At 40.7% G+C, this 27,452-nt stretch overlaps 1 protein-coding gene and 1 long non-coding RNA gene across 5 annotated transcripts in view; one reads left to right on the top strand and one right to left on the bottom strand.

Annotated features, from left to right (window-relative positions):
• Positions 1 to 262: 262 nt before the first annotated feature.
• On the bottom strand, positions 263 to 11,729 carry LOC132019458 (uncharacterized). 2 transcript variants are annotated; one of them, XR_009404785.1, is made up of 3 exons: positions 11,640 to 11,729; positions 10,354 to 10,456; positions 263 to 1,769 (listed from the first exon to the last, which is right to left on the bottom strand). It is a non-coding gene; the product is annotated as an uncharacterized LOC132019458 (long non-coding RNA). The 2 variants fall into 2 exon arrangements; XR_009404786.1 differs by lacking the exon at positions 263 to 1,769 and adding an exon at positions 8,758 to 9,773.
• Positions 11,728 to 27,452, top strand: part of TBC1D30 (TBC1 domain family member 30) — an 82,746-nt gene continuing 67,021 nt past the window's right edge. For 2 of the 3 annotated variants that reach the window (XM_059402541.1, XM_059402540.1), the window contains exons 1-2: positions 11,728 to 12,352; positions 16,967 to 17,131. In XM_059402541.1, the coding sequence (XP_059258524.1) occupies positions 11,893 to 12,352; positions 16,967 to 17,131 (625 nt within the window). In that variant the 5' untranslated portion in view covers positions 11,728 to 11,892. Of the gene's footprint in view, positions 12,353 to 13,009; positions 13,028 to 16,966; positions 17,132 to 27,452 lie in introns of those variants that run through there. The other variant, XM_059402544.1, reaches the window with a different exon arrangement.

Genomic DNA, 27,452 nt, shown 5'->3' with positions numbered 1-27,452 from the left:
GATGACTTCTCGGGGGGGAGAACGGGGCTCCAGACCTTCAATGACATCTGACTCCCACAGAGGAGGATCCAAGTTTATTAAACATTTTTCATTTTAAGGAGGATCTTTCTTCCGATTAACTATTACTAGACGTAGTAAGAGTACTTTATAGGCTACATAACAAAAGCATAAATTTTTTTTTAAAGATTTTATTTATTTATTTGACAGAGAGAAATCACAAGTAGATGGAGAGGCAGGCAGAGAGAGGGGTGGGGGGAAGCAGGCTCCCCGCCAAGCAGAGAGCCCGATGCGGGACTCGATCCCAGGACCCTGAGATCATGACCCGAGCCGAAGGCAGCGGCTTAACCCACTGAGCCACCCAGGCGCCCAAAAGCATAAATTTTTTAAGAAGATTTTATTTTGAAACATTACACAATATGTTAATTAAGTGGAATTAAAAAAAAAAAAAAGATTTATTTAACATAGATGTCGCGGCCGGCGTGACAAATGGACCAAGAACGTGAGGGTAAGAGGATGGTGGAAAGAAATGAAGAGACAAAGAGATGGGGACAGGAGGAGCACCGAGGAGGACGTCCAATAGTGCCGAGTTTATTCAAGGTTGTGCGGCATTATATAGCTAACAGAAACAATCATAAGAAAAGTACCTATTTTTAGCTGATTACTAAAGAATTTGCAATATGCACAGAAAATCCTTCAAGCTTTCCCATTATCTATTTCCCAAACACCAATAGCAGACCTTCCAGCGCCAGACTTCAAGGCCACTCAAGACATAGTTTGTGTAAGCACAGCACAGTCTTACAGTGGTGTGGTCTATAGCCCGTGCAATGACAGCAAGGACCAGCAAGAATTTCTGACCCCAACCAAATCGTCTCTGACTAGCAAACGTGTGGGAAGTCACGTAGGCGAGAGCGCAACATATAGCACAGACCCTTTCTCAGTGCTACTCGACTTTATTGACCTAAGCCTTTTGTTCGGCTATTCAGCCTTTAACGGAGGCACAAGTCAGGACCTGGCTTGGTCCTTGTCTCAAGCCTTAATATGGCCTCCCACATTTCCCCTTTCCTTTTTAAATAAATTAAGCATATGAATTTGTGCTTGAGTGTGTATTGTTGCTGTTCTGCATGAATCTGTACAATGCACCATATTAAAACAAAAGCAAGTAATAAAATGAGGAGTTCAGTAAACAACCAGAATGAGTGTTACTAGTGCTGCTATTCCTGCTATCAATAGACCCGGAAGACTTTTGACTTGTTTGAGCTGCAACTGCCTTTTAAGGGCAAACTGATAACCATAATCAGCATACCAAGGTCCTTCTACATCTACGGGTAAGAGTACATAAGGGGGGTTGCATAGTGATAAACACTATCATGGGACCTGTGCCTGACAAAGGCAGGGATACAGGTAGACAACTTGTTAAAACACAGTGGTCACAATGGATATTACACAATAGATGTCCCCCTTGGAAAGAGGTGAGAACTATTGATCCCGAGCCCACTACCAGTAAAAAAGGTCTAGGAATATAGCCCACAAAGTCAGATTGAAGTCCTTTGTGGCAGTGTTAACGACTCCTGGCTATTTGCACTCCGATTGGTCCCAGCGCAGCAACCAGTTTCCAGAGTTCTGCATGAAACATCCCTCTCCTGTAAGGGGGGAGACATCTTCTTCTCCTCCACTGATTTCTCCGACTCAGGGTCAGTGTTGCAATTCGTTGCCACAGGGGCAAGGAGTTGGCATCGTCTCTCTGGCATCCAGCGTGGGGTGTCCTCATCCTGCGGGAAAACACAAACAAAACCACGTCCTCTGCGGAGGACAGGGTTAGGACCCTTCCAAGTGCCCATCAGGGGGTCTTTCCACCTAGCATAAGGAAGAGGAGAAAAGTCTGGATGCCAAAAGTGTTCCTCTGCTGTGTGACCTATATCGTCGACATTCAAAAAATTTAAAACATAAAGAATTAAAATTAAATGCATATGAGGAGAGTATTTCATTGTTCCCTGTAGTATCTCCCCCTCTTTTAATTTTTTGAGGTAAGATTTAAGGGTATCATTAGCTTTTTAGACAATGGCTTGTCCTTGTGAATTATAGGGGATGTCCATTGAATGTTCTGATTTGTTTGTAAATAAATATTTTTATATTTTTGTAAGTTACAGACATCTTTTTTTTTTTTTTTAAAGATTTTTATTTATTTATTTGTCAGAGAGAGAGAGAGAGCACAGGCAGAGTGGCAGGCAGAGTCAGAGGGAGAGACAGGCTCCCTGCGGGGCAAGGAGCCCGATGTGGGACTGTGGGACTCGATCCCAGGACGCCGGGATCATGACCTGAGCCGAAGGCAGCTGCCCAACCAACTGAGCCACCCAGGCGTCCCAGCCCCAAGTCACAGACATCTTAAGAAAAAAATATTTTTAGTTTGGAAGAGTAAACATTAGAGAACCAGTAATGTTTAAAATAAGACAAAACATTAAAAGATATAACATTATAATTTTTTAGTTTATATAGTTCCATGTTACTAAATCTGGTGAATGCAGTTTTAGTTAGTTCTGGAAATTCTTATCCATTTTAGTTTTAGGATTTTCAAGTATATCAAATATTTGTGTTTGTCTTGATATTTTACAAGAGAATTAAAACAATTACAAATGACAAAACTCAGAATAGATATGGTTAAATTACCAGGTGATGACCTTATCAAAATATTAAAACTTTAGGGCGCCTGGGTGGCTCAGTGGGTTAAGCCGCTGCCTTCGGCTCAGGTCATGATCTCAGAGTCCTGGGATCGAGTCCCGCATCGGGCTCTCTGCTCAGCAGGGAGCCTGCTTCCCCCTCTCTCTCTGCCTGCCTCTCCATCTACTTGTGATTTCTCTCTGTCAAATAAATAAATAAAATCTTTAAAAAAAAAAATTCAAAATATTAAAACTTTAAGAAATGTATAGAACTCAGAGTAGTTACAGCACTTACCCAAATGTCACCCAAGGTTTATTATTGGTTTAGTAGTACTTATTGAGTATTTTAGTATATCAAGGAAAAGCCTTATGAGTTAAAGAGATTTCATTTATAATTTAAATCTTGTTGGCAATTGCTAAAACCTTAGAAAGTTTTAAAATACATGGCTAAATATAATTAGGGATGTTAAACACCTGATGAAACAAAACAAAGAAACTGGGTTTTCTGGGCAGGCAAACAGAAAATCATAACGGATCAATTAACCTAAGAAAACTTTGCCCTTTTAAACAGAGAGAAAACCAGCTTTTTAATATCAGTGTCTTTTCTTTTTTATTATTATTAAGCATGTAGTCTTAAGATAGTGGGTTTACTGGGTTTCCCTCCCATCATGAATGATGTCGCAGACAAAGGGAGGGGAATCTTTTACATGTTGTCCTGACCATACCTAAAGTTCCTTTCCTGAAGATATCCCTTCACAAACCTTTTACAACTTGCTTTTGCATTTAGGTTTTGTCCCAAGTCATTTCCTTCCAAACAACCTTTCATTTAGGATAAAATTACCTTCTTTTACTTTTAATAAAATGCAGTCTCATTCCTTAAATCTTTCTTACATATTTCCTATTTTCCTACATATAGGGTTGCTTTCCTTATTTCCATCAGCCTCACAGTTAGCAGAATTTTGCTCTTTTAGAAATATCTTAATCTCTAGTGAAGACAAAATATAAACCAATTGTGAACAGTTACAACAGAATTTTTTAGAAGGCAAATTCTGAAACAGTTAAGTATAAAACATGCTTATTCTTAGTTTTTTTTGTAGCAAGAAGTCAAAAGCATAAACCTATATCAAGTACTTAATGCTTTAGTATTTTATTTCATTTGGTTAAGACCTAGATGTCCATAATTTAATTACATTTGTCATCCAAAGGCACTCCAACCTCAGGGGCGTCTAAAGGGTCTGATTGTGAACCAGTGAGACCAGCGATTAACTCAGGAGAGGGAGGAGGACTATTTGTGCCCAAGTGCTGATACACATCCTCTTGCTCATCTACTACCAAATCACAGGGGGAATCCCGAGAGGCTATAGATAGTAAATCTATAGAGTGTTGCGGATCTAAAGCCTCCCAAATATCCTCCCAAATTTTTATTGTTCCTTTAGGGCAAGCACATGGACCCCTACTTTTTAATTGATTTTTAATCTTTTGCCCCACTTTTTGCCATGCATCTAAACTTATAGTTCCTTCCTTTGGGAACCATGGACATAACACTGAAACAGTGTCAAAGAACTGCTGCAAGGTTCGTTTAGTAACCTTGGACCCCCTGCTTTTTCGTTAGGGCCTGCAATGCTGTCAAAAAGAAAGTTTGTTCCACTGATTGACCTTGCCCCATGTTATTTTACTCCTGTTGTGGCCCTGAAAAACCGGGCTCCTCTTACCTGGATTTGGTAACTACTTACCTATAAGTGCGCACTTCCTGAATGTGCTCAGGTCCCCTGTCGCGTGGCCGGTGCAACAAATCGACCAGGAATGTGAGGGTAAGAGAATGGTGAAAAGAAATGAAGAGACAAAGAGATGGGGACAGGAGGAGCACCAAGGAGGATGTCCAATAGTGCCGAGTTTATTCAAGGTTGTGAGGCATTATATAGCTAATAGAAACAACCATAAGAAAAGTATCTATTTTTAGCTGATTACTAAAGAGTTTGCAACATGCACAGAAAATCTTTCAAGCTTTCCCATTATCTATTTCCCAAGCCCTAATAGCAGACCTTCCAGCGCCAGACGTACTGACTTCAAGGCCACTCAAGACATAGTTGTGTAAGCACAGCACAGTCTTACAGTGGTGTGGTCTATAGCCCGTGCAAGGACAGCAAGGACCAGCCAAGAATTTCTGACCCCGGCCAAATCGTCTCTATCTGACTAGCAAACGTGTGGGAAGTCACGTAGGCGAGAGCGCAACATATAGCACAGACCCTTTCTCAGTGCTACTCGACTTTATTGACCTAAGCCTTTTGTTCGGCTATTCAGCCTTTAACGGAGGCACAAGTCAGGGCCTGGCTTGGTCCTTGTCTCAAGCCTTAACGTGGCCTCCCACACATAGAGAGACAGCACAAGAGGGAACACAAGAGTGGGAGAGAGAGAAGCAGGCTTCCCGCTGAGCCGGGAGCCGAATGTGGGACTCCATCCCAGAACCCCAGAATCATGACCCGAGCTGAAGGCAGACACCTAATAACTGAGCTACCCCGGTGTCCCCCAAAGGGATAAATATTTGATGGATTATTTCCAAATAGAAATTTTAGGATTTGTGGAACTGATCATTCTTGTGGAATAATTTTTCTAAAAATCTGTAAATCTTGGGGTGCCTGAGTGGCTCAGTCTGTTGAGCATCTGGCTCTTGATCTAAGCTCAGGTCATGATCTCAGGGTCCTGGGATTGAGCCCTGCTTTGGGCTCCCTGCTCAGCAGTGAGTCTGCTTCTCCTTCTACCTCTGTGATCTCTCTCACTCTCTCTCAAATAGATAAGTAAAATCTTTAAAAAAATAAAATAAATACATGTAAATCTTCCTATGGATCAGTTTTATTTAGATATGAATTCAATTTTAAATGTAAATCATAAATTACTGTAATTTTATAATTGTAACATTATCACTGATATAATAGTTACATTGTGACGTTTCCTTTGGTATTTCCTGTAGCTTGTGGAGGGTGTGCAAGAAACCTCAAGTGGCTTCTTCAAACTTTAATATAGTAATTGAAGGTGCCTGTATATTCATTCTATCACTGCATCTTCAGTTACAAGGAAAAATTAATTTAGTTGTTTTCATCATTAATAATTGGTTCATCTGGAGTTTCACATGAAAATGGTATTATTTTCTATTTATAAGCTTGTGGATATTTGATCTCCCATGTTGCGGAAGTTTTCTGAAGTCTTTGGAGAAGTCTAAACTCTAAATTCTAATAATTCAAATAATTCTCTGATTTGCTTTATTTCAGTGTTCATGTGTGTGCTTTTATCTTGTAATAATTTACTGACAAAGAGTATTACCTGAAAGCCAGCAGTTCCCACTGTAGCTTTCAAAAGATTTGTGCAAATATCACAAAGCTGGGATTTGGGGAGCAGATGGAGACCCCCCACAACAGGTCCCATCACTGGTCTTGTGTAGAGCCCCTTTCTCTTCCTATTGCTGTTGCCACCGCTGCTGCTTCTCCAGTGTTCTTTCTGCTGTTGCTGCCATCAGTCTGGGCTTTGGTCTTTTCCTGGCCACGGTGGGGCCGTGAGACTCCCTGACTTCCCTGAGGCATGAGCATGTGACAAGTGCTTCGGGCATGACTCCTGCTTACTGTACTCCTTTGTCCTGGTTTATCTCTTCTGCTCTTGCACATGTCCCATTGGACTTTATTTTCAAAACACAAGTTCAAAGATAAAATTGTTAATAATTTCAAGTTGGTCACCACAAAGCATAAGCCAAGCATGGGGACCTTCTGAGAGTGAGGCTCTGTACAACTACAGGGTCCACATCTTGAAGTCCGTCCAGGTGCCAGGTCCCATCTGTGACACAAGTAACCCTCTTGCTTAGACCATATACTCTGGCAGACCCAATGATATTTCAGGTGTCACTGATGAGAAAAGATGCGATGTGGGACAAGTCCCCATGGGAAAATTACAGTGCCAACCCTTAGGGTTTGGGAGCAGGGCCATGTTATCTACAGCAGGAATTATGCATCTTTTGAAAAATGGCTTCAAGTGTACCGAGCCCTGATAGAGATAGAACTCTTGGCCATGAGACACCAAGTGACCATGCATCATGAGTTGGGTCCTCTTGGACCTACCAAGTCAGAGTTCATCAAGATCAGCAGTAATTTTACATGTGATGAACTGTTACATTTGGAACCAAGCACAAATAAGATCAGAGGGCATCAGTAAGTGTGTGAAAAGGTAGCCCAAATTCCCATATTGTTCATCATGGTTACCGGGTACCAAAGGGAGGAGGAGACGACCCAGGCTTGGTTTATGGGTAGAACAGCATAGTATATTGGCGCAGGGTGGAAATGGATGGTGGGTTGCATTACAGTTTCACTTAGGGCTGGCCTTGTATGACAGTGGTGTGGGAAAACCATCCTAACGGGCATGGCTTTGGTTTGATGCACCTCACCATCCAGTTTGTGAGATAAGGTAAGTGGTCTGAGGTTGGCATATATATGCGTTCATTGGTAGTGGTGAATGGCCTTGGCTGGCCCTGTCATGGGAGTGGAAGGAAAATGACTGGAAGATTGGAGATAGGGAGGTCTGAGGTAGAGGCAAAAGGATGGATATACAGGAACAGGCACAAAGTGTGAAGAACATGGTGTGACGTATTTATGCTCACCAGAAAGCATTCGCTGTGGAAGAGGCACTAAACCGATTAGACAAAATAGCTTAGTTGGTTTAGGTTTGCCACTCTGCCTGGATGCTGGTGTGGTAGGAACCTCACTCTCAAAGAATGTAATGTGTACAAGTGGGATATCAGAAGTTTGGCTTCCAGCTGATATAACTGAGCAACCACAATTTTTTACTATTACAAAGGAAGGGTGATATCCTGTCACTTTGAAATCTAGTGTCACAATAAAAGTGTAGTCAGATCTCCAAAGTTCCTCTAAGCACTTAAATTTTATGGTTTAAATGTCATTCATCATTAACAGCCTTTGCTTATTGACCGTCTACTATGTATTACTATGTATTTCCCAAGGTCTGTTTAAGGCTTGTTGGTTTTTAGAAGTACTAAAATCCTGTGTTTACCTGGCATCCCAACTTTTTGGATTGAAAAATACGAGTCCTCTTCATGTATAGTTATTAAACTGAGAACAGATTGTATTGCAGTCCAAGCATATAAATAAATTCTAATCAGCAAAAATAAAGAGCAGAAATGAGCTTTCATGAGCAGAAGCTGAAACATAGAAATGACCTTTTGAATTTCTCTTATGCTTGGGAATGAGTAATTCCTGAAGTATTAAAGTGAAAGGTTAAATAGATTTTAGAAATCAGCCATTCCAAGCATTATCAAGCCTTTCATTATAGCAGTTCAGTATTTATGTGTGTGTCTGAACATGCTGAAAAAAATTATCAAATTGTCAAAAATGTTGAGAGTCTTGTTAAGGTAGTTTTTTTTTTTTTTTAAGATTTTATTTATTTGAGAGAGGAAGAGAAAGGGCACGAGAAGGGGTAGGATCAGAGGGAGGAGCAGACTCCCTGCTGAGTGGGGAGCCCAATGCCGGACTTGATCCCAGGACTCCAGGATCATGACCTGAACGGAAGGCAGATGCTTAACAGACTGAGTAACTCAGGCATCCAAGGTAGTTTTTGTTTTTGTTTTTAACAAGCTTTAATTTATTTTTTTGTTAGGTAGTTTTATTTATTTATTTATAAAGATTTTATGTGTTTATTCGTCGGGGGAGAGGGAGAAGCAGGCTCCCTGCTGAGCAAAGGGCCCATTGTGAAACTCAATCCCAGGAAGCTGGGATCATGACCTGAGCTTAAGGTAGCTGTTTAGCGGACTGAGCCACCCAGGCATCTCTTGTTAGGTAGTTTTAAATGATGGGTATCAGAAGGTTATTGACAAGACCCTGATACCTGTTTGGAAATAATTTAAATGTTCATAGCCTGCAGCTTGTGCGCTAGAGTCACATAAATGGCAACCTGTAGGTTTTAGTAAGTTGCACTCAACTTAGAGATAGATGCTTCTTAGCTGCTTGTAAATATAATGCATCACTAGACCTTGTACCTGGTGTAAAATAATGAGTATAATTATTTAAATATTAAAACTCAGGTTCTAAACAAGTTGGAATGCTGATTATTATCAGTAGCATAATTGGCCATAGTAAATTTAATTTTAACTATTATCTTTAATCATGATCAGTTTGAAATCATATTCTGTGAGACCAGTAGTTCTCTCCTATACCCAATTAATTGGCTTCAGTCGTTCAGGGAACTCACTTGGGCCCTCTAGTCACCAAGTAGCTGTAATGTAAGATCCAAATATGGGCTGCTCTTTGCTAAGAGTACTTCTAAGATTCTTTTTAATGAGAATCACTTTTCATAGGAAAGCAGGTAGTTGGTTGGTCTTTTGTCTAGTTTGATGGGCTCATATCAGTGAACAAAATAGACAAAAATTCCTGCCTTACCGAGCTTACATTTTACTGGCAGAAGGTAGATAATAAATCAGTAGATGATATAGTATATCGGAGGGTGGAGTATATTACGGAAAAAAGAAAACAATGAGGGGGAATAAGAGAGGGTGGGAAGCCACAGTTTCAAATAAGGTGGTTAGACCCCCTAAGAAGATGACGTTTAAGCAGAGACTTGACCCTGGTGAGGTAAGGTCATTTGCATACTGGAGGGATGATCATTCCAACATGTCCAAGGATCTTGAATCTGCTTTCCTTGTTATATTTTATTTTGACAGTTTCTTTTTATGTGATTTGATACTGATGGGAAATGAGAAATGATTTTTGAAGTTCTAGTTAATTTTGAAATGCTGATTGTCAATGATCTATTGTGTTTACTGGTCTCTTTCACCATCCCTTTCAGTTCACTTTTAATTTCTTCATGCATATGTCCCAACAGAGATACCCAGCATGAGGTGCTGAAAACTAGTAATCACATCTCTTACTGCATGGAGTTAGAGAACGGGCTGGGAAGTCAGATAAGAAGCAACCCAATTTAGTAATCACATCTCTTACTGCATGGAGTTAGAGAACGGGCCGGGAAGTCAGATAAGAAGCAACCCAATTTCAGTGTTTCCCTTTATGCAAGTCCTGCTTGTTGCAAAGTTTGACATGTGAAGGAAGGCTCCCAGGACTCTAGTCAATGCTGGAAACAATAATTAAAAAAAAAAAAAAAAAGCTCAAAAAAAAACCAAAATAATTTTTTCTATTTCATACATTTTAAATTAAACGAATATAGTAGTAGTTAATATAGTTATAAAACCATAAAATAATATTTCTAAAATAACTTCAAATTCTGATGCCTAAGGAAAAAGTTACTAACAGTTTGCTTTTCTTATAATAACTCCAATTTCAAAAAGGGTCCTATTGTTCTCACTCTGTTTACAAGTATTGTGGTGGTAGTGCCAAGAGACATCAGGTTTTTACCTGTAGGGTCAGGCTCTATTATGAAAATGCCTTGAAAAGTAAAAAGTGTGCTGAACAGACATACAGCACCACCATTGTTCACTAGGGGCATTGTGGATCTTTTTAGTAATACAGCAAATATTTAATAGTGCTAGGAGATAGACAAATACATACTCATCCGTAAGGAATATGTATTTATTCATAATGAAAACCAGACACTTAAAGATTTAAGAGAAGTTCACTTTATTCTTTGTGATGGGCAGTAATTCAGCCTCTCTGTGCCTCAGCTCTCTGAAAAGTGAGAATAAAATAGCACTTACCTTTGTAACTATGTATGGTGAGGGATGTTAACTAGGCTTGTCCTGGTGATCATCTGGAAATATACTGAAATACTGAAGTGTTATGTTGTGTACCTGAAATAAACTTAAAAAAAAAAAAAGTTTTTATTTGAGAGTAAGTGAAGGAGAGAGAGAGCATGAACGGGGTTGGTGTTGGGGGGGGGGAGGGGCAGAGGCAGAGGGAGAAGCAGGCTCCCCACCAAACAGGGAGCCCAACTCCAGACTCGATTCCAGGGTCCTGTGATCCTGACCTGAGCTGAAGGCCCAAGAGAGTCATCCAGGTGTTCTGAAATTAACTTTTTTTTTTTTTTTGATAAAGATTATTTATTTGTTAGAGAGTGGGAGAGTGAGCACAAGCAGGGGGAGTGGCAGGAGGATGGAGAAGCAGGCTCCCCACTGAAGAAGGAGCCGCATCCCATCCACGGCTCCATAACAGGACGCTGGGATCATGACCTGAGCTGAAGGCAGACCCTTAACTGACTGAGCCACCCAGGCGCCCCTGAAGCTAACTTAATGTTACGTCAATTATACCTCAATAAAAAAAATACTATTTACCCACTTTATAGGGTTAACATGAGAACTAGGATAAATTGTGCAAAGAACGAAGAAGAGTTTCTGGCACACAAAAAGCGCTCAAAACTGAAAATTGTTATTAAATTCACAAAAATACAGTGGAGGAGCATCTCAGAGTTGAGATCTAATATAAAGATACATCTTTCAGGATATCACAAAAACTTTTGATTTTACTGTCAGAATCAGTCATGTCAATTTATTGGTTTGGTCATCTCATGGACAGTTATTAAAAGCCTCATTCTGTTAGGTCCCATGCCTGGGAATTAGTTGATCTTAACCTAGTACTTCACTTTTCACTGAAGGATAAAAGTTCACAGCGTTATTAAATCTCAAGTATATGCCAACTCTTCCAAAAGGTTATTGTCAGAAACTAAGAGCGCCTTGAAGGCGCCCAGATCAGGTGGGGAGGAGGTGGGAAGGGCTGGGTATTGTGTCCGGACTATGCCAAGAAGGGAGCTCCTGGCCTCGGCCGACTGCGTGGTATTTAGAACTCTAGGCCTCATTTCTAGCTGGTGGCTGAATCGGATGCAGGAGTTGCCCTCTTTCTGACTTGAAATCAAGTGCTTAAAAGTGAAGGTGGCGGCGGCCAGAGCGTTCTACCCCCTCCAGCTAAAGGCTTCATCCTGGTGTGTTCTGGCCACATCCTCCTCCTTAACGCGGATCGGATAGCGCTCCCGGGCGAAGTGGGGCCTCACCTGCCGCAGGTGTCCCTAGGGAGTCCGGAGGCGTGGCCGCACCCCCACCCCGCCCCTCCAGGCCGGGAGCTGCGGGCCGCCGCTCGGGTCCCCGAAGCCGGGAGGTCAGGCGTCCCAGGGATTTGGGGCCCGCTGGCGCGGCGCCCGGCCGAGGGCACCCCAGGCGCCGAATAGGCCGCGCCTCCTCCCGGAACTGGCCGGCGCCGCAGGGCGGGAGGAGCGGCAGGAGCCCGGCTATCGCACGCCGCGGGCCATGGAGGTCCTTCCCGCAGGCGGGGGCCGGATGGGGCGCCCGGAGCCGGGGGCAGGGCCGGAGGACGCGGAGGAGGAAGCGGTTCCCGGAGTGCCCGGAGCCCCGTGCCTGCAAGGGACGCCGTCGGCGGAGCGGCTTCGGGGCTCTCGGGACTCCTGGGGGGCGGAGGAGGACCCGGAGTCCGGCGAGCCGCGGGACGGCCGGACCAGCCGCACGGCGTCCCTGGTGAGCGGGCTGCTCACCGAGCTGTACAGCTGCGCCGAGGAGGAGGAGGCGGTGGGCGCGGGCCGCGGGCCCGGGGGTCGCCAGCGGCGCCGCGACAGCCTGGACAGCTCGACGGAGGCTTCCGGCTCCGACGTGTTCCTGGGCGGCCGCGGCAGCGCCGGCGACTCGCGCGTGCTGCAGGAGCTGCAGGAGCGGCCGAGCCAGCGGCACCAGAGGCAGTACCTGCGGCAGAAAGGTGAGCGCCGGGGCCGGGGGCTTCGGGGGCTGCCTGGAGCCCCGCCCGCTGCGCCCGCCCGCGCCCCCGCGCTCACCTGGGCGCACCTGGCCGAGCCGCCGGGCGCTCAGTACGTTTGCAGCGTCTCCTCTGACCTGCTGCTAGTGCCCGCAGTGTTACCAATTCTAGACCAAACTTGGTTCTTACTGCCCCTCGACCCCCATTCCCTCTCGAGTTGTCCAGTGGAACCTTAGCGCCTGGTCACGTGTTCGTGGAGGCCCAAAGGGGGAGGCCGTCCACCTTCTGATTTCCCCAGAACAGCCGTGAGGACAGGTTTGGAGTTTCTGATACGTGTACCAGAAGTTACCTAGAGGGCGCCGGGAGAAGAGAGGTGACTCCTGTGGCTGATTTTTCTCCCCCTTCCCCTAATCCGCCCTACCCTGGCTACGCACTAGGATAGTGATTCACTAGTGAGGCGGAATAACTCGATAATGCAGTTTCTAAGCAGAGCGAATGAATTCCATTTCTGCCCGCCTGTCTGGTTTCAGGAAGCTCACTAGGCGAATCCCCCCACCCCCCCACCCCGCCCCTACAGTGGAGGATTACTGGAGGGCCCCACTGTGTTGGCAGTATCACAGGATTTGACTGCTGGTGCCTTCAGTTGGAAAGGTCGACCTGAAAATGGCCTTCCTTTTGGTGGGTAGAGGCTAATTTGGTATTTCTTTTGTTATCAGACTCTGAGGCTCACGGCCTGATTGAGATTTCTTCCCCCGGTCAACTGTGCGTAATAGTTTGCCTTTCAGGCACTAACACAGTTATTACACTGTCTTTTTTATAGGTATACCAAGACTCCAATTTACAAAAGAAGTAGGATGTGGAAAACAGATGCTAAGTCACCATAACATTTCTTGAATTAATATCCTCGTGCTAAAGTACCAGAAGAGGGAGGAAGGAGAGGATACTGTCGAATGGCCTCCTGTCTCCTGATTGTAGTTGGGGGTGGGGGTGGGGAAGGGGCTGAGGAGGAAAACACACAGCAGAAAAGGAATAAATCTGTCCGCTTTCTCAAATCTATGTAAACAGTTTTCAACTTCCTCTTGGCTTCCTAGCTTTTTTTTTTATTTCCCATCTGATTGTTACAAATGGCTTCCACCTTCCTCCCTCTGCCTGGGACTTTGCCTGGAATAGGGCCATTTTATTTGATACAGTTATTTGGCTGTTCTGAGTGTCTGTTTATGCCAAGAGTTCCGCAGGGCAGTAGTTCTTTCAGAATCCAACAAAGTCAATTTTGAAGAATTATGATTTGGCTTTCTGTTTTTGCAAGGCTGTTTGCTTTTTCATTACTGAGCAAATTCTGGGGATTGGTAATTTCCTTTTGGAAGAGGAAATTTGGCAAACTAAATTATAAAGAAGAGGTAACAGTACAGCTTTGCATGTGGATTTCAAACCAGTGACCACTCTATTAATTCATAAGACCTCTAAGAGTCTGTTTTTTTCCCAAGTCTCCAGTCTTCTTGCCTGGTTAGTTGCCTGCTAACCTCTTCTTTCCTTTAAATCAATCCTATTAGGATGAACAAAAGTGCCATATTCTAATAGTCTTACACACAGACACCCATTTATTGATGAACATCATTAGAATACTAAGAATAAAGAGCTGTGAAAACAGCTGCCTATATAAATAATTTTATAGTTTATTAGATTACTTGATATATTTTCAGGGTCAAAAAGTGTCCCTGCTAACCTAGTGCTCAGTAAGAATTTCATATAATGCAAATAGATAACCAGTGTGATAATTCAGTCTTCTATTAGGAATTTTGCTGTAGCACTGATCTAAAGATCTTTAACATGTGTGGGCCCTTTATTTATGTGAGATGTGATGATTTCTCAGGAAATCTTGGCTCTGTTCTCAGCATTTTTATAAAGGTGGTGGACTTTGAGGTCAGAATGCTGGAATTCTGTTCATTACTGTTCATTACTGCCATTACTAGCTGTGTGACTTTGGCCAAAATTTTTAACCTTTCTGTGTCTCATTTTCCTCACTTACAAGTGGGGATAATAATAACACCTAACCGGAGAGAAGGCTGTGGTGATAATTACATAAGTTAATGTGTGTAAAATACTCAACAAATGTTAGATATGATTTTTATTATTATCGTATATACCAGAATGCCTTAGAGAGGAGGTCATCCACAGCTTGTCAGTTGGTGGTCTCACTTTTACTCATTTATTTAACACTCATTTAACAGCAAAAGTGTCTGATGTGGTAGAACATACAAAGATAAAGGAGAGCTTCCTTCTGTCTTCAGGATGCTTATGTATCAGCAGATATTACTGTAGAAATTTCTAAACTCACTCTGGAGATTTTTTCCTCCTTTGGACAATACATGTAATTCAGAGAGTCACAGAGCTGTAGGTACCTTAAGAGTCACTAAAAATGATCGTTTGTTGGAAGAAATCTATAATGTAAATTCAAGATGATGATATTCCTACCCTTTTTCTTTAAGGAAGGAAAAATTTTAAACATTGATAGAAAGACTCTTTGTTCAATGGAAAGAATCTAGGAACTTGATCTAAGAGCTCTCTGGTCTCTTGTAGCTTGTTTCCATATTTAATTGTCCTTAGAGCACAAAAAATATCATTTAACCTAAATATGCTCTTACTTCCCACTAGATACCACCATGTTAAACTCAAGGTAAGAGAAATAACCGGCCTTTGTTCTCTTCCCTTATTCTTATTTTAGTGTTATTTATATTGATGTTTATAAAGACTATTCACATTAGTCTCTTAGAATGATCTTGTATGCTAAGCATTAGACATTAGTCTCTCAGAATAATCTTGTATGCTAAGCAGAATGTGAGACTCAGAGCACTACCTTGCCTAAGATCAAAAAGGTAGTTGCTTGATCCAAAGGGAGTTCTTTTTAAGATCAAATACATTTTCCATGTTGTAGTCAAATAAGACTGCTGTTAAAGGACCCCCTTGTACTTCTGTTATACAGACCCCCAAAGTTCATTTTCTTTGACCTCTAAAATTTATTTATTTTTACTTTTGAACACTTCCTTTGTTCTCTTCTGGTCCTCACTAGTTTCTCCAAATCCCTTTAAAAGTGAATGGATCCAAATCTCACACAGGACCTTTAATGAGAGCCTAGCTAATGCCAAGCTGAGTGGAAGCTTCTTGCCTGACTGGCAGTCACACTATAGTGACTAATGATAATATCAAGTGACAAACAGGGGCGTCTGGGTGGCTCAGTCAATTAAGCATCTGCCTTTGGTTCAGGTCCTGATCCCAGGGTCTTGGGATCTAGCCCTGTGTCCCTGCTGAGCAGGGAGCCTGCTTCTTCCTCTACCCGCTACCCCCATTTGTGCTCTTTTTGTCTGTCTCTCTATCAAATAAAAAATAAGTTTTTTAAAAGAAAAAGTGTGACAAACAGAACTCCCAATAGTAATGATTATTCATATAAAGATTGTCAATAGTTCTGATCCCCAAATCTTTTTCCACTTGTGGAAAGACAGCTTTTGTTAATATTAATTTTATGAATTTGGAATTATCCTTACTTTATCCATTGAAAGGAAATGTATTTTCTCTCATATTTGAAAAATTGCTGAGTTTCTAATATGTTGTACCTAATAGTCAAGCTACTGGAAGATTGTATATTTAAAACAAAACCAATATTGCTATATTCATCTACGTTAAAAAATGTGGTTCTATTATTTACTTTTTTAACTGATCGTGTACAAACATGTAAGTGGTTTTAAAAACATTTGTTATCAGCTATTAGGTTTATCATTGATGTGATAGCCCCAAAAGGATTCTTTTTCTTTTTTAAAAGATTTTATTTATTTATTTGATAGACAGAGATCACAAGTAGGTAGAGAGGCAGGCAGAGGGAGAGGCAGAAGCAGGTGTCCTGCTGAGCAGAGAGCCCGATGCTGGGCTCGATTCCAGGACCCTGGGACCATGACCTGAGCTGAAAGCAGAGACTTTAACCCATTGAGCCACCCAGGCGCCCCCCCAAAAGATTCTTATAAGCTTACCATCTGAGCTGAACTTTAATGATACAAAATATACATGCCAATTTTCAGGCAAGGAAAGGTAAACCAGAGCTAAATATGACAAGAGACTTTGCTTACATGTTGCAAGTAGTCTCAGGGATAAAATTTACCTTACAGTATTTGTTTCAGTGACAGGGCAGGAAATGAGTGAGTGACTTATTTGATCAGAATATCTCAGCTGGGTGCACCTGCATAGCTCAGTGGATTAACTGTATGCTTTTGGCTCAGGCTGTGATCTCAGGGTGGTGGGATCGAGCCCTCTCATTGAGCTCCCTCTTAAGAGAGTCTGCTTCTTCCTCGCCCTCTGCACACACACCCCCCCCCCCCCCCCACCGTCCCGCCCCGCCCCTGCTCCTGCTTTCTCTCTCTCTGTCTCAAATAAATAAAATCTTAAAAAACAAATAAAAAGAATATCTTAGCTGAATACATACATGTAATCCTGGGTGAGAGAACCCAGAATTACCTGGTTTAAATGAGTGTTTTAGGTGTTTATCCTATGATTAGCATTACATTGGAATTTGTGTCCCTCTCTGGGTATTTATTTTTTTTCCTTTTCCTTTTTCTTTTTCTTTACTGATAGACACTAATGAACTGAAGACAATCCTTCAAGAGCTAAAGTACAGAATTGGCATTCAGTCGGCAAAGTTACTTCGGCAGCTGAAGCAAAAAGACAGGCTTCTGCACAAAGTACAGAGAAACTGCGACATTGTGACTGCATGCTTGCAGGCTGTGTCCCAGAAGCGAAGTAAGTGCAGGAGTGCAGGTCAGGTTTTTGGCCACATGTGTCTGGAATGTTAGTGGAGTTGAGCAGTGGTCGTGTTTTTGGCTATATTGCAAAGCTTTAAATGGAAGCTTATGGCACTGCAACTAAGAACTATGAACAGTTCAGTTTCCTAGTTTTTTGGTTGCAATGTATAGTACATGTCTGATGTTACAAACTTAGTTTTACTATTTTGGGTTTGAAGTAGTACTTCATTTTGACAGTAGTTTTTACCTGATGCTAAATAATGACTGAAATATTTATTTTTAGAATTGCATCAAATAGACACAACCTAAAAGACATATCTTTGTTCTCTTATGCTTTGTCACTCTAACAAGTGCATTAAGAATTGACTTAAGAGAAGGACACTTTTGTAATAGGATCTTACAACTTGCTTTGAAATCTAAAAAGGACAAAATATTTTAACAAATTAAATCCGTCTCATGAGTCATCCATTCATAGCTAAGAACTGCATGGTTTGTTAATTGAGTTAAAAATGTTAAATCACTGATCTATGTTTAATACTATATATAAGAGCTTGTGAATTAATTTTTTAAATTCTCCCTGCAGTAGTTTTAGTTTTATTCTGCTAACATGTCCTCATTTTTTTTTTTTTATTCTTTATTAACATGCAGCATGGCAGAACAGTGTGTTCAGGTATGGCAAATAGAGACACCAATAATGTTTTGATAAAAAAGCGTGTGAGAGCTTTTCAAGTGCACATGATAGTTAGTTGCCTTACTTTGTTCCTTTACCCTGTCACATTTTATTTATTTTAAAGATTTTATTTATTTATTTGACAGAGAGAGATTACAAGTAGGCAGAGAGGCAGGCAGAGAGAGAGAGAGGAGGAAGCAGGCTCCCTGTTGAGCAGAGAGCCCGATGCGGGACTCGATCCCGGGACCCTGAGATCATGACCTGAGCCGAAGGCAGCGGCTTAACCCACTAAGCCACCCAGGCGCCCCTACCCTGTCACATTTTAGAAAGTGATACCTTTTACAGTTTTTTAAAATTCCAAATTAAGATATGTCTGTTTTCATAAAGCAATTTTCAGGGCTTGATTAGTTTCAGATAATAAAATTAATGGCTTAAATGCCATTCTTCTGTTCATTATTAAAAATAAATACCACATTTTCTTCCTCTTGTTTTATTATATTACTGTTTGTTATCCCCAAATTATTATTCTTGCTGTTTACTAAACAAGGTTTCAATCTAATGTATATCAAACAGGATGTTGCTTAAATATCATGATGATATAATGGTCCATTGGGAAAGGGGGGGAGAAGGTCATTGAATAGACTGGTTTTGAATAAGGTTTTCTCCAGAGCCAGGCACTTGTCTGACATAGCTAGAGAAGGAGAATACAGATGGAGATACACATACGCATCTGCATATATTTATATATGTCTATCTACAAAAAGTTAGAGTGTGTTGTCGGTATTGGATATTTTTCCATGGATTCTGATTCCCAAGTGTCGAGTAAAAATGCTATTATTTTGCCCTTTTATTTTGAAATACCTTGATTTTTCTTTATTTCAACTGTGTTTTCATCTACCCATTATTATCGTTTGTACCAGAAGTTAAAAGCACAAAGTGGTAAATGCATGGAGTTTGGGTGTATGGGAGAGTCTAAGGGTGCATGGGACCAGTATAAGGAGATGGAGAGGAATGGCTGGCTGGCACGGGATCAGGGGTTGATAAGTACCAGGGGCTGATAATCGTTTAGGGTCTAAATTTACTTGACTGATAAAAGGAGTGGCATTTGTGTTTTTTCAGAAAAATGTGTTCACAAGCACCTAATTCAATTTGCGAATTTGTGAATGCAGCCTTCCTATGTATTTTAGAGTTTGTCTCTTTAAATCCAGCCACAGTTTTGTATTTCAGAGAATATGGGATGAATGCCTCTTAACCTCGGGAATTCAATTATCACCTTGGCAATAAGACTTAACTAAATGGAACAGAATTTTTTTTTTGTTGAATTAAGAAAGGACAATGGATCAGAATTATCATTCTCATCATACATTATATTATGACGTAGACATTACTCAGAATTTGACTGAATGGTTATTTCTCCAGAGGTTAGATGTTTTGGGACTCAATGTCTGATTCCCATAGATACATTTGCTTAGAATTCTAAAGAATTTAGATTTCACTATTTTACACTGAATAACTGAGCTTTCATTTTAGTAGTGATGGGCAGTGATGCATTTAAATACAACAAGCATGTTGACTTCTTGGTATTTCACATACAAAAGTCCGGATAAACCCCCTTTCCCCTGCTCTATATGGACCCAGTGCTTATAATGCTTTCCATAAGTGATGCTCCTCCTTCTATAACATGTTGTAATATAAAACTGTTTTAATCTTTGATATTAAAATGGGTCATTTCCTGTTGATACACCAAAGGGGATATGATGATTTCCTAAGTAAGTGTGGATAATGAACCAAAATGACCAGATTGTTTTTATTTTGAACATGTATGATATAACTGCCTGGATATTTTGGTTTCCTACACCAAGGTTTATGGTAGAATCCCTTTCTTTCTTTCTTTCTTTTTTAAAGATTTTATTTATTTATTTGAGAGAGAGGATGAGAGAGAGAGCATGAGAGGAGAGAGGTCAGTGGGAGAAGCAGACTCCCTGCCAAGCAGGGAGCTGATGCGGGACCTGATCCCAGGACTCCAGGATCATGACCTGAGCCGAAGGCAGTTGCTTTACCAATTGAGCCACCCAAGCGCCCCAGAATCCCTTTATTTCAAAACAGGGGTGGGAATAAGAAGAGCAGGATCACTGTATGCCTTGTGTCAGGCGAATGTGATAACCACTACACTACGGAAACACTGTATGCCTTGTGAAATGCAAATTTTTCCCTATATTTAACTGTCTATCTAAGGATAACCATGGTATAACCAATTTAATATTAATAATAACATTAATGATAAGAATAGAAGCAGCTGTCACTGTTCATTAAGTACACGGCTGTGTGTGCGGGGAGATCTACTTCATGGCTTCAAGACAGTGAGAAGAATAAGATAAATATTTGGCCTGGAGTTAAGATTTTTAAGTGATTTGCTTTCCTTATGATTTAACTACTTTTTCCCCTGAAGGCAGAAGGAAGGTCCTCTTAATTATCAGCATTTCCTAATATTACAATTTTCTGCATCAGTGTAGTAAATATTTAAGTTATTTATGCTGGTTGAGTTTGTGAAATGGTGGTATAATTCAAGTGATAAAATCTAGCTGTCATCGGAAAACTGTGATAAGAGAAAAGGGTGGAAAAAATGTGAACATTCATGGAAGTATTGTCTTTATTTTAACCTTGTCTATAAATACAGGAATTTTAAAAGCTTACAGCCCTATTTGATTGATGAATTTACCCCAACATCTTGATAAGAATGTGATTAAGGCTTGCTCTCTTTCATAAATGCCTGGTGGTCACTGATACTTGTCAAAGAGTTAGTGGTCTTTGTTCTTTTCCTATGGTTGTCTTCTCTAACACAATACCTTGTTTTCTGTGGCAGGAGAAGGAATTTGTGTGGCTGAGTTTGGTGGCACTGACATTCAACATTTTCCGCAAAGAAACAATTCTCTGTGTGTGTTTTTTTTTTTTTTTAAGATTTTATTTATTTATTTGACAGATAGAGACCACAAGCAGGCAGAGAGGCAGGCAGAGAGAGAGGAGGAAGCAGGCTCCCTGCCAAGCAGAGAGCCTGATGTGGGGCTTGATCCCAAGACCCCGGGATCATGACCTGAGCTGAAAGCAGAGGCTTTAACCCACTGAGCCACCCAGGCGCCCCAATTCTCTGTGTTTTTAAAAACAAGTTATAAAAGTAAATGAACTTAAAAAGAAAAAGTGAATGCACTCAACCAGTCATCTCACTCCTAGAGAACTGAAGTTATATGTCTCCATGAAAAGTTGTACATGAATGTTCATAGCGGCATTATTCATAATAGCCCCAAAGTGAAAACAACTCACATGCTTATCAGTGGATGAATGGGTTAATGAGAGAGGTATATCCATATAATGGAAGAGTCTTGTCATAAACCAGGAATGAAGTACTGATTCATGTTACAAGATGGATGACCCTTGAATGCATTTTACTAAGTGAAAGAAGTAAGACACAGAAGTCCATGTTTTGTATGCTTCTATTTGGAATGTCCAGGAGAGGTAAATTCATAGAAATAGGAAGTTGATTCCTGGTTGTCATGGTTTTTTACTGGGATGATGAGAATGTTCTGTAATTAGGTGATGGTGATGGTTACACAACTTGTGACTATTCTAGAAATTGCTAAATTATACAGTTTAAAGGGGTGAATTTTCTGGTGGTGTTTAAATTATATCTCAATACAAAGTGTTAAAACTATAAAACACTATGGAAACTTTGGAAAATACAAAATTACAAAGAAGAGAAAAATCATTTTCTAAAGACAGTCTTTTCATAGTTCCAAATATTCAAGTTTTTTTTTTTTTTAAGATTTATTTATTTTATTTTGAGAGAGAAAGAGAAAGAGAGGAAGCTTGAGCAGGAGGGATGGTTAGAGAGAGAGAGGGAGACAAGCAGACTTTCCACTGATGTGAGGCTTGATCCCAAGACCGTGAGATTGTGACCTGAGCCAAAATCAAGGGTTGGATGCTTTAACTGCCTGAGCCATCCAGGTACCCTCAAGTCGTTTTTTATACAAAGTTTTTCCAAAGCCAGTGTATTAAAGAACATTTTTGTATCCTTTTTTTTTTTTGCCATTGACATAAATTATCCATAAATACAGTTTTCAATGATTAATGCACTGATTTTCAATCTATTTTTTTGTTGTTGTTGTTATAACATTATAATAGTGAAGAATCTTCTTTAATTCATGAGTACAGAAACACAACTTAAACTGATTTAAGGGAAAAAGGAAATTGATTGGCTTACATAATTAAAATTCCAGGGTTGTAGCTTCGGGGGTAACTAAATCAGATACAGCTGTTCAAATAGTTTTTTTTTTTTTAATTTTATTTATTTATTTGACAGATCACAAGTAGGCAGAGAGGCAGGCAGGGAGAGAGGGGGAAGCAGGCTCCATGCTGAGCAGAGAGGCTGATGTAGGTCTTGATCCCAGGACCCTGGGATCATGACCTGAGCCGAAGGCAGAGGCTTTAACCCACTGAGCCACCCAGGTGCCCCTCAAATGTTTTTTTTTAAGACTGATCTCTTAGCTGTGCTTTCCTGTACACTGGATAACACCAAAATGGCCAATAGAGCAGCTTCTATTAAGCAACATTACCTCAAAGAACAGATCTCTTTATCCATAGTTCCAGAAAGTTCCATAATTCACTTTCCTTGACCTAGTTGGGCCACCTGTTCACTAAAAATCAATAACTATTTATGTGTTGTAAGAAGGTGGTCAAGTGATAAGTGCTACAGGAAATTAAAAAAAAAAAAATGGTAAAGACAGATTTGGAGTGGCTAACAATTGGTACTGGTGTTGCCAGTCTTTTAAATTTTAACTATTCTAGTGAGTGTTTGTTTAATGGCTGTGTGATTTTTAGTTTCATTTTGCTGATTACTGATGTGGTTCAGCATCTCTTCATATATTTATTGACTATGTGTCTCCCAAGAAAAGGATTGTCAACTTTTTCTTATAGAGTTTTTAAAGTGTTCTAGATATGATGTTATTTATTTTGGAGAGAGAGAGTGCAAGCCAGTGGAGGAGCAGGGGGTGAGGGAGAGAATCTGAAGTAGGCTCCCTGCTGAGTGTGGAACCGAGCGTGGGGCTTGATCTCAGGGCCCTGAGCTCATGACCTGAGCCTGAAACCAAGAGTCAGGTGCTCAACCAACTGAGCCAGCCAGGGACCCCAAGATCTTTTACCTCTTTGCTTAGGGTTTATTCTTAGGCATCTTATGGTTTTTGGCATATTTTATAGTTTTCTATATAGAGGTCTCACATATCTTTTTTTTTTTTAAGATTTTATTTATTTATTTGACAGAGAGAGATTACAAGTAGGCAGAGAGGCAGGCAGAGAGAGAGAGGAGGAAGCAGGCTCCCCGCTGAGCAGAGAGCCCGATACGGGACTCGATCCCAGGACCCTGAGATCATGACCTGAGCTGAAGGCAGCGGCTTAACCCACTGAGCCACCCAGGCGCCCTCACATATCTTTTACTAGATTTATTCTTAGGTAGTTGAGGTTGCTTGCTGTTTTAAATTGGTATGTTTTAAAGAATCCTTTTTTTATTTGTTTCTGATACATAGAAATATGATTGTTCTCTGCATATTGACCTTATATCCAATACTCTTACTTTTTAAATTGTTGATTCTACTTATTTATAAATTCTTTTGTGTTTTATGTTTTTTGAATTTTTATTTCATTGTTTTTTAAAGATTTTTTAAGGGGGGGAAGGGCAGAGGGAGAGGGAGAAACAGAATCTTTTTATTTTTATTTTTATTTTTCATATCCTTGAATCTATATTTATTCCAAGATGGCATTTTTCAAACAGCTTTGGTTATATATTTTTTTAAATTTTTATTAACATATAATGTATTATTTGCCCCAGGGGTACGGGTCTGGGAATCATCAGGCCTACACATTTCACAACACTCACCATAGCACATACCCTACCCAATGTCCATAACCCAACTACCCTATCTCTCCCACCTCCCTCCTCTCCAGCAACCCTCAATTTGTTTTGTAAGATTAAGAGTCTCTTATGGTTTGTCTCCCTCCTGATCCCATCTTGTTTCATTTTTTCCTTCCCTACCCTCCACAACCCTTTGTCCTGCCTCTCAAATTCCTCATATCAGAGAGATCATACGGTAATTGTCTTTCTCTGATTGACTTATTTCACTTAGCATTAATACCATCTAGTTCTATCCACATGCAAATGGTGAGATTTCATTCTTTTTGATGGTTGAGTAATATTCCATTGAGTATATATACCACATCTTTATACATTCATCTGTCGATGGGTATCTGGGCCTTTCCATAGTTTGGCTGTTGTGGACATTGCTGCTATAACATTCGGTGCACTTGCCCCTTTGGATCACTACATTTGTACCTTTAGGGTAAATACCTAGTAGTGCAATTTCTGGGTTGTAGGGTAGCTCTATTTTCAACTTTTTGAGGAACTTTTGTGCTGTTTTCCACAGCAGCTGCACCAGCTTGCATTCCCACCAACAGTGTAGGAGGGTTCCCCTTTCTCTGCATTTGCCAGCATCTGTCATTCCCTGACTTGTTAATTTTAGCCATTCTGACTGGTGTGAGATGGTATCTCACTGTAGTTTTGATTTGTATTTCCCTGATGATGGTATCTCACTGTAGTTTTGATTTGTATTTCCCTGATTCTGAGTGATGTGGAACACTTTTTCATGTGTCTGTTGGCCATCTGGATGGAGAGACAATCTTTTTTTTTTTTTTAAAGACTTCATTTATTTATTTGGTAGAGAGGGAGATCACAAGTAAGCAGAGAGAGAGAGAGGGGGAAGCAGGCTCCCCGCTGAGTGGAGAGCCTGACGTGGGGCTTGATCCTAGGACCCTGAGATCATGACCGGAGCTGAAGGCAGAGGCTTTAACCCGCTGAGCCACCCAGGCGCCCCCTGGAGAGACAGAATCTTAAGCTGGCTCCAAGCCCCCTGTAGTCTGATGTGGGGCTCGATCTTACAACCCTGAGATCATGACCTGAGCTGAAATCAAGAGTCAGATGCTTAACTGACCCAGCCACCCAGGGCCCCAAAGATTTTATTTTCTTTTGAGTTATCTCCACACCCAATGTGGGGCTGAAACTTACATCCCTGAAACCAAGAGTAACACGCTCCATTGACTAAGCCAGTCAGGTGCCTCAGTAAATTCTTTTGTATTTTTCAAAGAATGTAATCTTTATCATCTGTGAACACTGTCAGTTTTATGTCAGTTTTCATTACCATTCTTTCATTTCTTGTTCTTGTCTAGTTAGGACAAGGTCAACCTTGTACTGGTTAGGACCTCCAGGATAATGTTGAATAGAAGTAGAGATACTGGGGTGAAATTTTTATCTCAGGTACAATCTCAGAGGGAAAGTTTTTTTTTGCCCTACCATTTCCCTATTGAGTACAATGCTTACTCAAAGTTTTCTGTAGAAATCCTTTATCCAATTATGAAAATTGTCTTGTCCAATTTGCTAAGATGTTGAACTTAATCATATACTTTATTGTTATTTTGAGATAATATGTTGACTGTTAAGACAACTTTGTATTCCTGGAAATATCCTAATTTGGTTATGAGATATATATACACACACACACACATATATCTAGATATATGTGTATGTATATAGATATAAATATATCTATATATATTTATGTATATATTTATATATAAAATATTTTAATATTATATAATTTAGATTTCATGTATAATTTATATATATATATTTAAAGATTTTATTTATTTATTTGACAGAGAGAGATCACAGTAGATAGAGAGGCAGGCAGAGAGAGAGAGAGGGAAGCAGGCTCCCTGCTGGGCAGAGAGCCCGATGCGGGACTCGATTCCAGGACCCTGAGATCATGACCTGAGCCGAAGGCAGTGGCTTAATCCACTGAGCCACCCAGGCGCCCCTATAATTTATATTTTATTTTAATTTTATTTTATATTAATATATAATTTTAATTATATATTGAATATTATAGATCTATAAATATATATTTATAATCTATCTGTATGTATAGATATATATAGATACATAGATATACATAGATATATAGATATATAACTTCCAAGACTGAGTAATAATTACCAGCCCATTAGAAGCTCCTGAGTGCTCCTCCCTGGTTGAAATTTCCTCTCTTCCTCACATCTATGTTAGTCATGCCCTGACTTTTCTTTATAGTTTTTCTACTTCCTGTGTACTTTCCTAAACAATGTATAATTTTGAGAAATAGAGTTGCAAGCCCAACTCTAGCTGTACAGGGAAAGAGTAATTCATGTTGCCTGTGTTAGATTAAAAACTCCCCAAAGATAAACCAGTCTCTGGGTCACAGTCTGGTCTTGGGTTCCCCCGAGAACGCACGGGACCCCCTTCTGGGGGATCCAGGGATCAAGGTTATAAGTGAGCTCTGTGGCATCTTTTGCTGAATGATCATCTAAGTGAGAGAGTGGCCTGCTTTTTATTTTGATTCAAATCTGACCATGGCCTTGCTCTTGTTCACAAAAGTAGGTCAAAGCAGAACACTTTTGTGGACATGGAGGGGAGGAGAGAGTGAGCACTTTGTCAGCACATTGTGAGATGAACAAGTACAGATCAGAATGTGGACCTGCTCTCCTAGGCCTTCAGTCCTCGCGTTAGAAAGATGGTCCAGGAGTAGGAAGGATCCTGTGTTGACTACCATCAGCACACCCATCACTTTCGGCACACTGCTACCCTCTGGACTGGTTGTGCTCAGTCTGGTGCATGCATAGCTCTTACCTTGGGATTTCCCTTCCCTCTTTGCCTCTCTCCTGGGTTGGATCTTTTGTTCCCTATGTCCCATGTTTTCTTTTTAGATCAGTGCCTGTATTCCCTTGAGCAAGAGTGCCCGTGAGGTTGAATTTTGGAAATTGTGCAGGAATGAGAATGTCTTTAGTAGAACCTCACTTTGACAACTCTATACTTACTGTGTCAACTGCTTGCTTCCACTCTTGCTCTGGAGAAGTCTGAGCCTTTCTGATTCCTCATCCTTTGTCCTGGATTGTTTTTAGTTTCCTCCTTGGAAGCTTATGGAATCTTCACTTTGTTCTTAGTGTCCTGAAATCATCGTGTTCATGATTGTGTTGTTTGGTTGTTTTGTGCTGGGTGTAGATAGATTCTTTTAGTCAGGCAACTTACATCCTTCAGTTCTGGAAAATTTATGTGAATGATTTCTTTGATGCTTTTCCTCCCTCCTTTTCTTTTCCCTCTTTCTGGAATTCTGTTTTTTGGCTGTTGGAACTTCTGGACTTTCTTAATTTTCTTCTTTTCCATCTGTCTGTTTTTGGTGGGTTTTGTTTTTGTTTTTGGAAGAGTTATTTATTTTTAGAGCAAAAGAGCATAAATGCATATGAGCAGGAGGGGCAGAGAGAGAGGAGGAGAAAATCTCAAGCAGACTCCATGCTGAGTGTGGAGCCTGACGTGGGGCTCCATCTCACCACCATGAGATCACCACCTGATTGGAAACCAAGAGTTGGATGCTTAAGCAACTGTGCCATCAAGGCACCCTTTTATTTTTGTTTTTGGTTTTTAGTTTTTGATTTACTTTCTTGGAGACCGTCTCAACTTTATTTTCCAATCCTGTTATTGAGACCTCTTTTTTTGCAGTATTTACTTGAATGTTCCTTT

The sequence above is a fragment of the Mustela nigripes genome, chromosome 6 (genome assembly GCF_022355385.1).
Source record: "Mustela nigripes isolate SB6536 chromosome 6, MUSNIG.SB6536, whole genome shotgun sequence".
In the NCBI taxonomy this organism is placed as follows: domain Eukaryota; kingdom Metazoa; phylum Chordata; class Mammalia; order Carnivora; family Mustelidae; genus Mustela; species Mustela nigripes.
The sequence above is the reverse complement of the archived record's forward strand: the minus strand, read 5'-3'. Positions and strand labels throughout refer to the sequence as shown.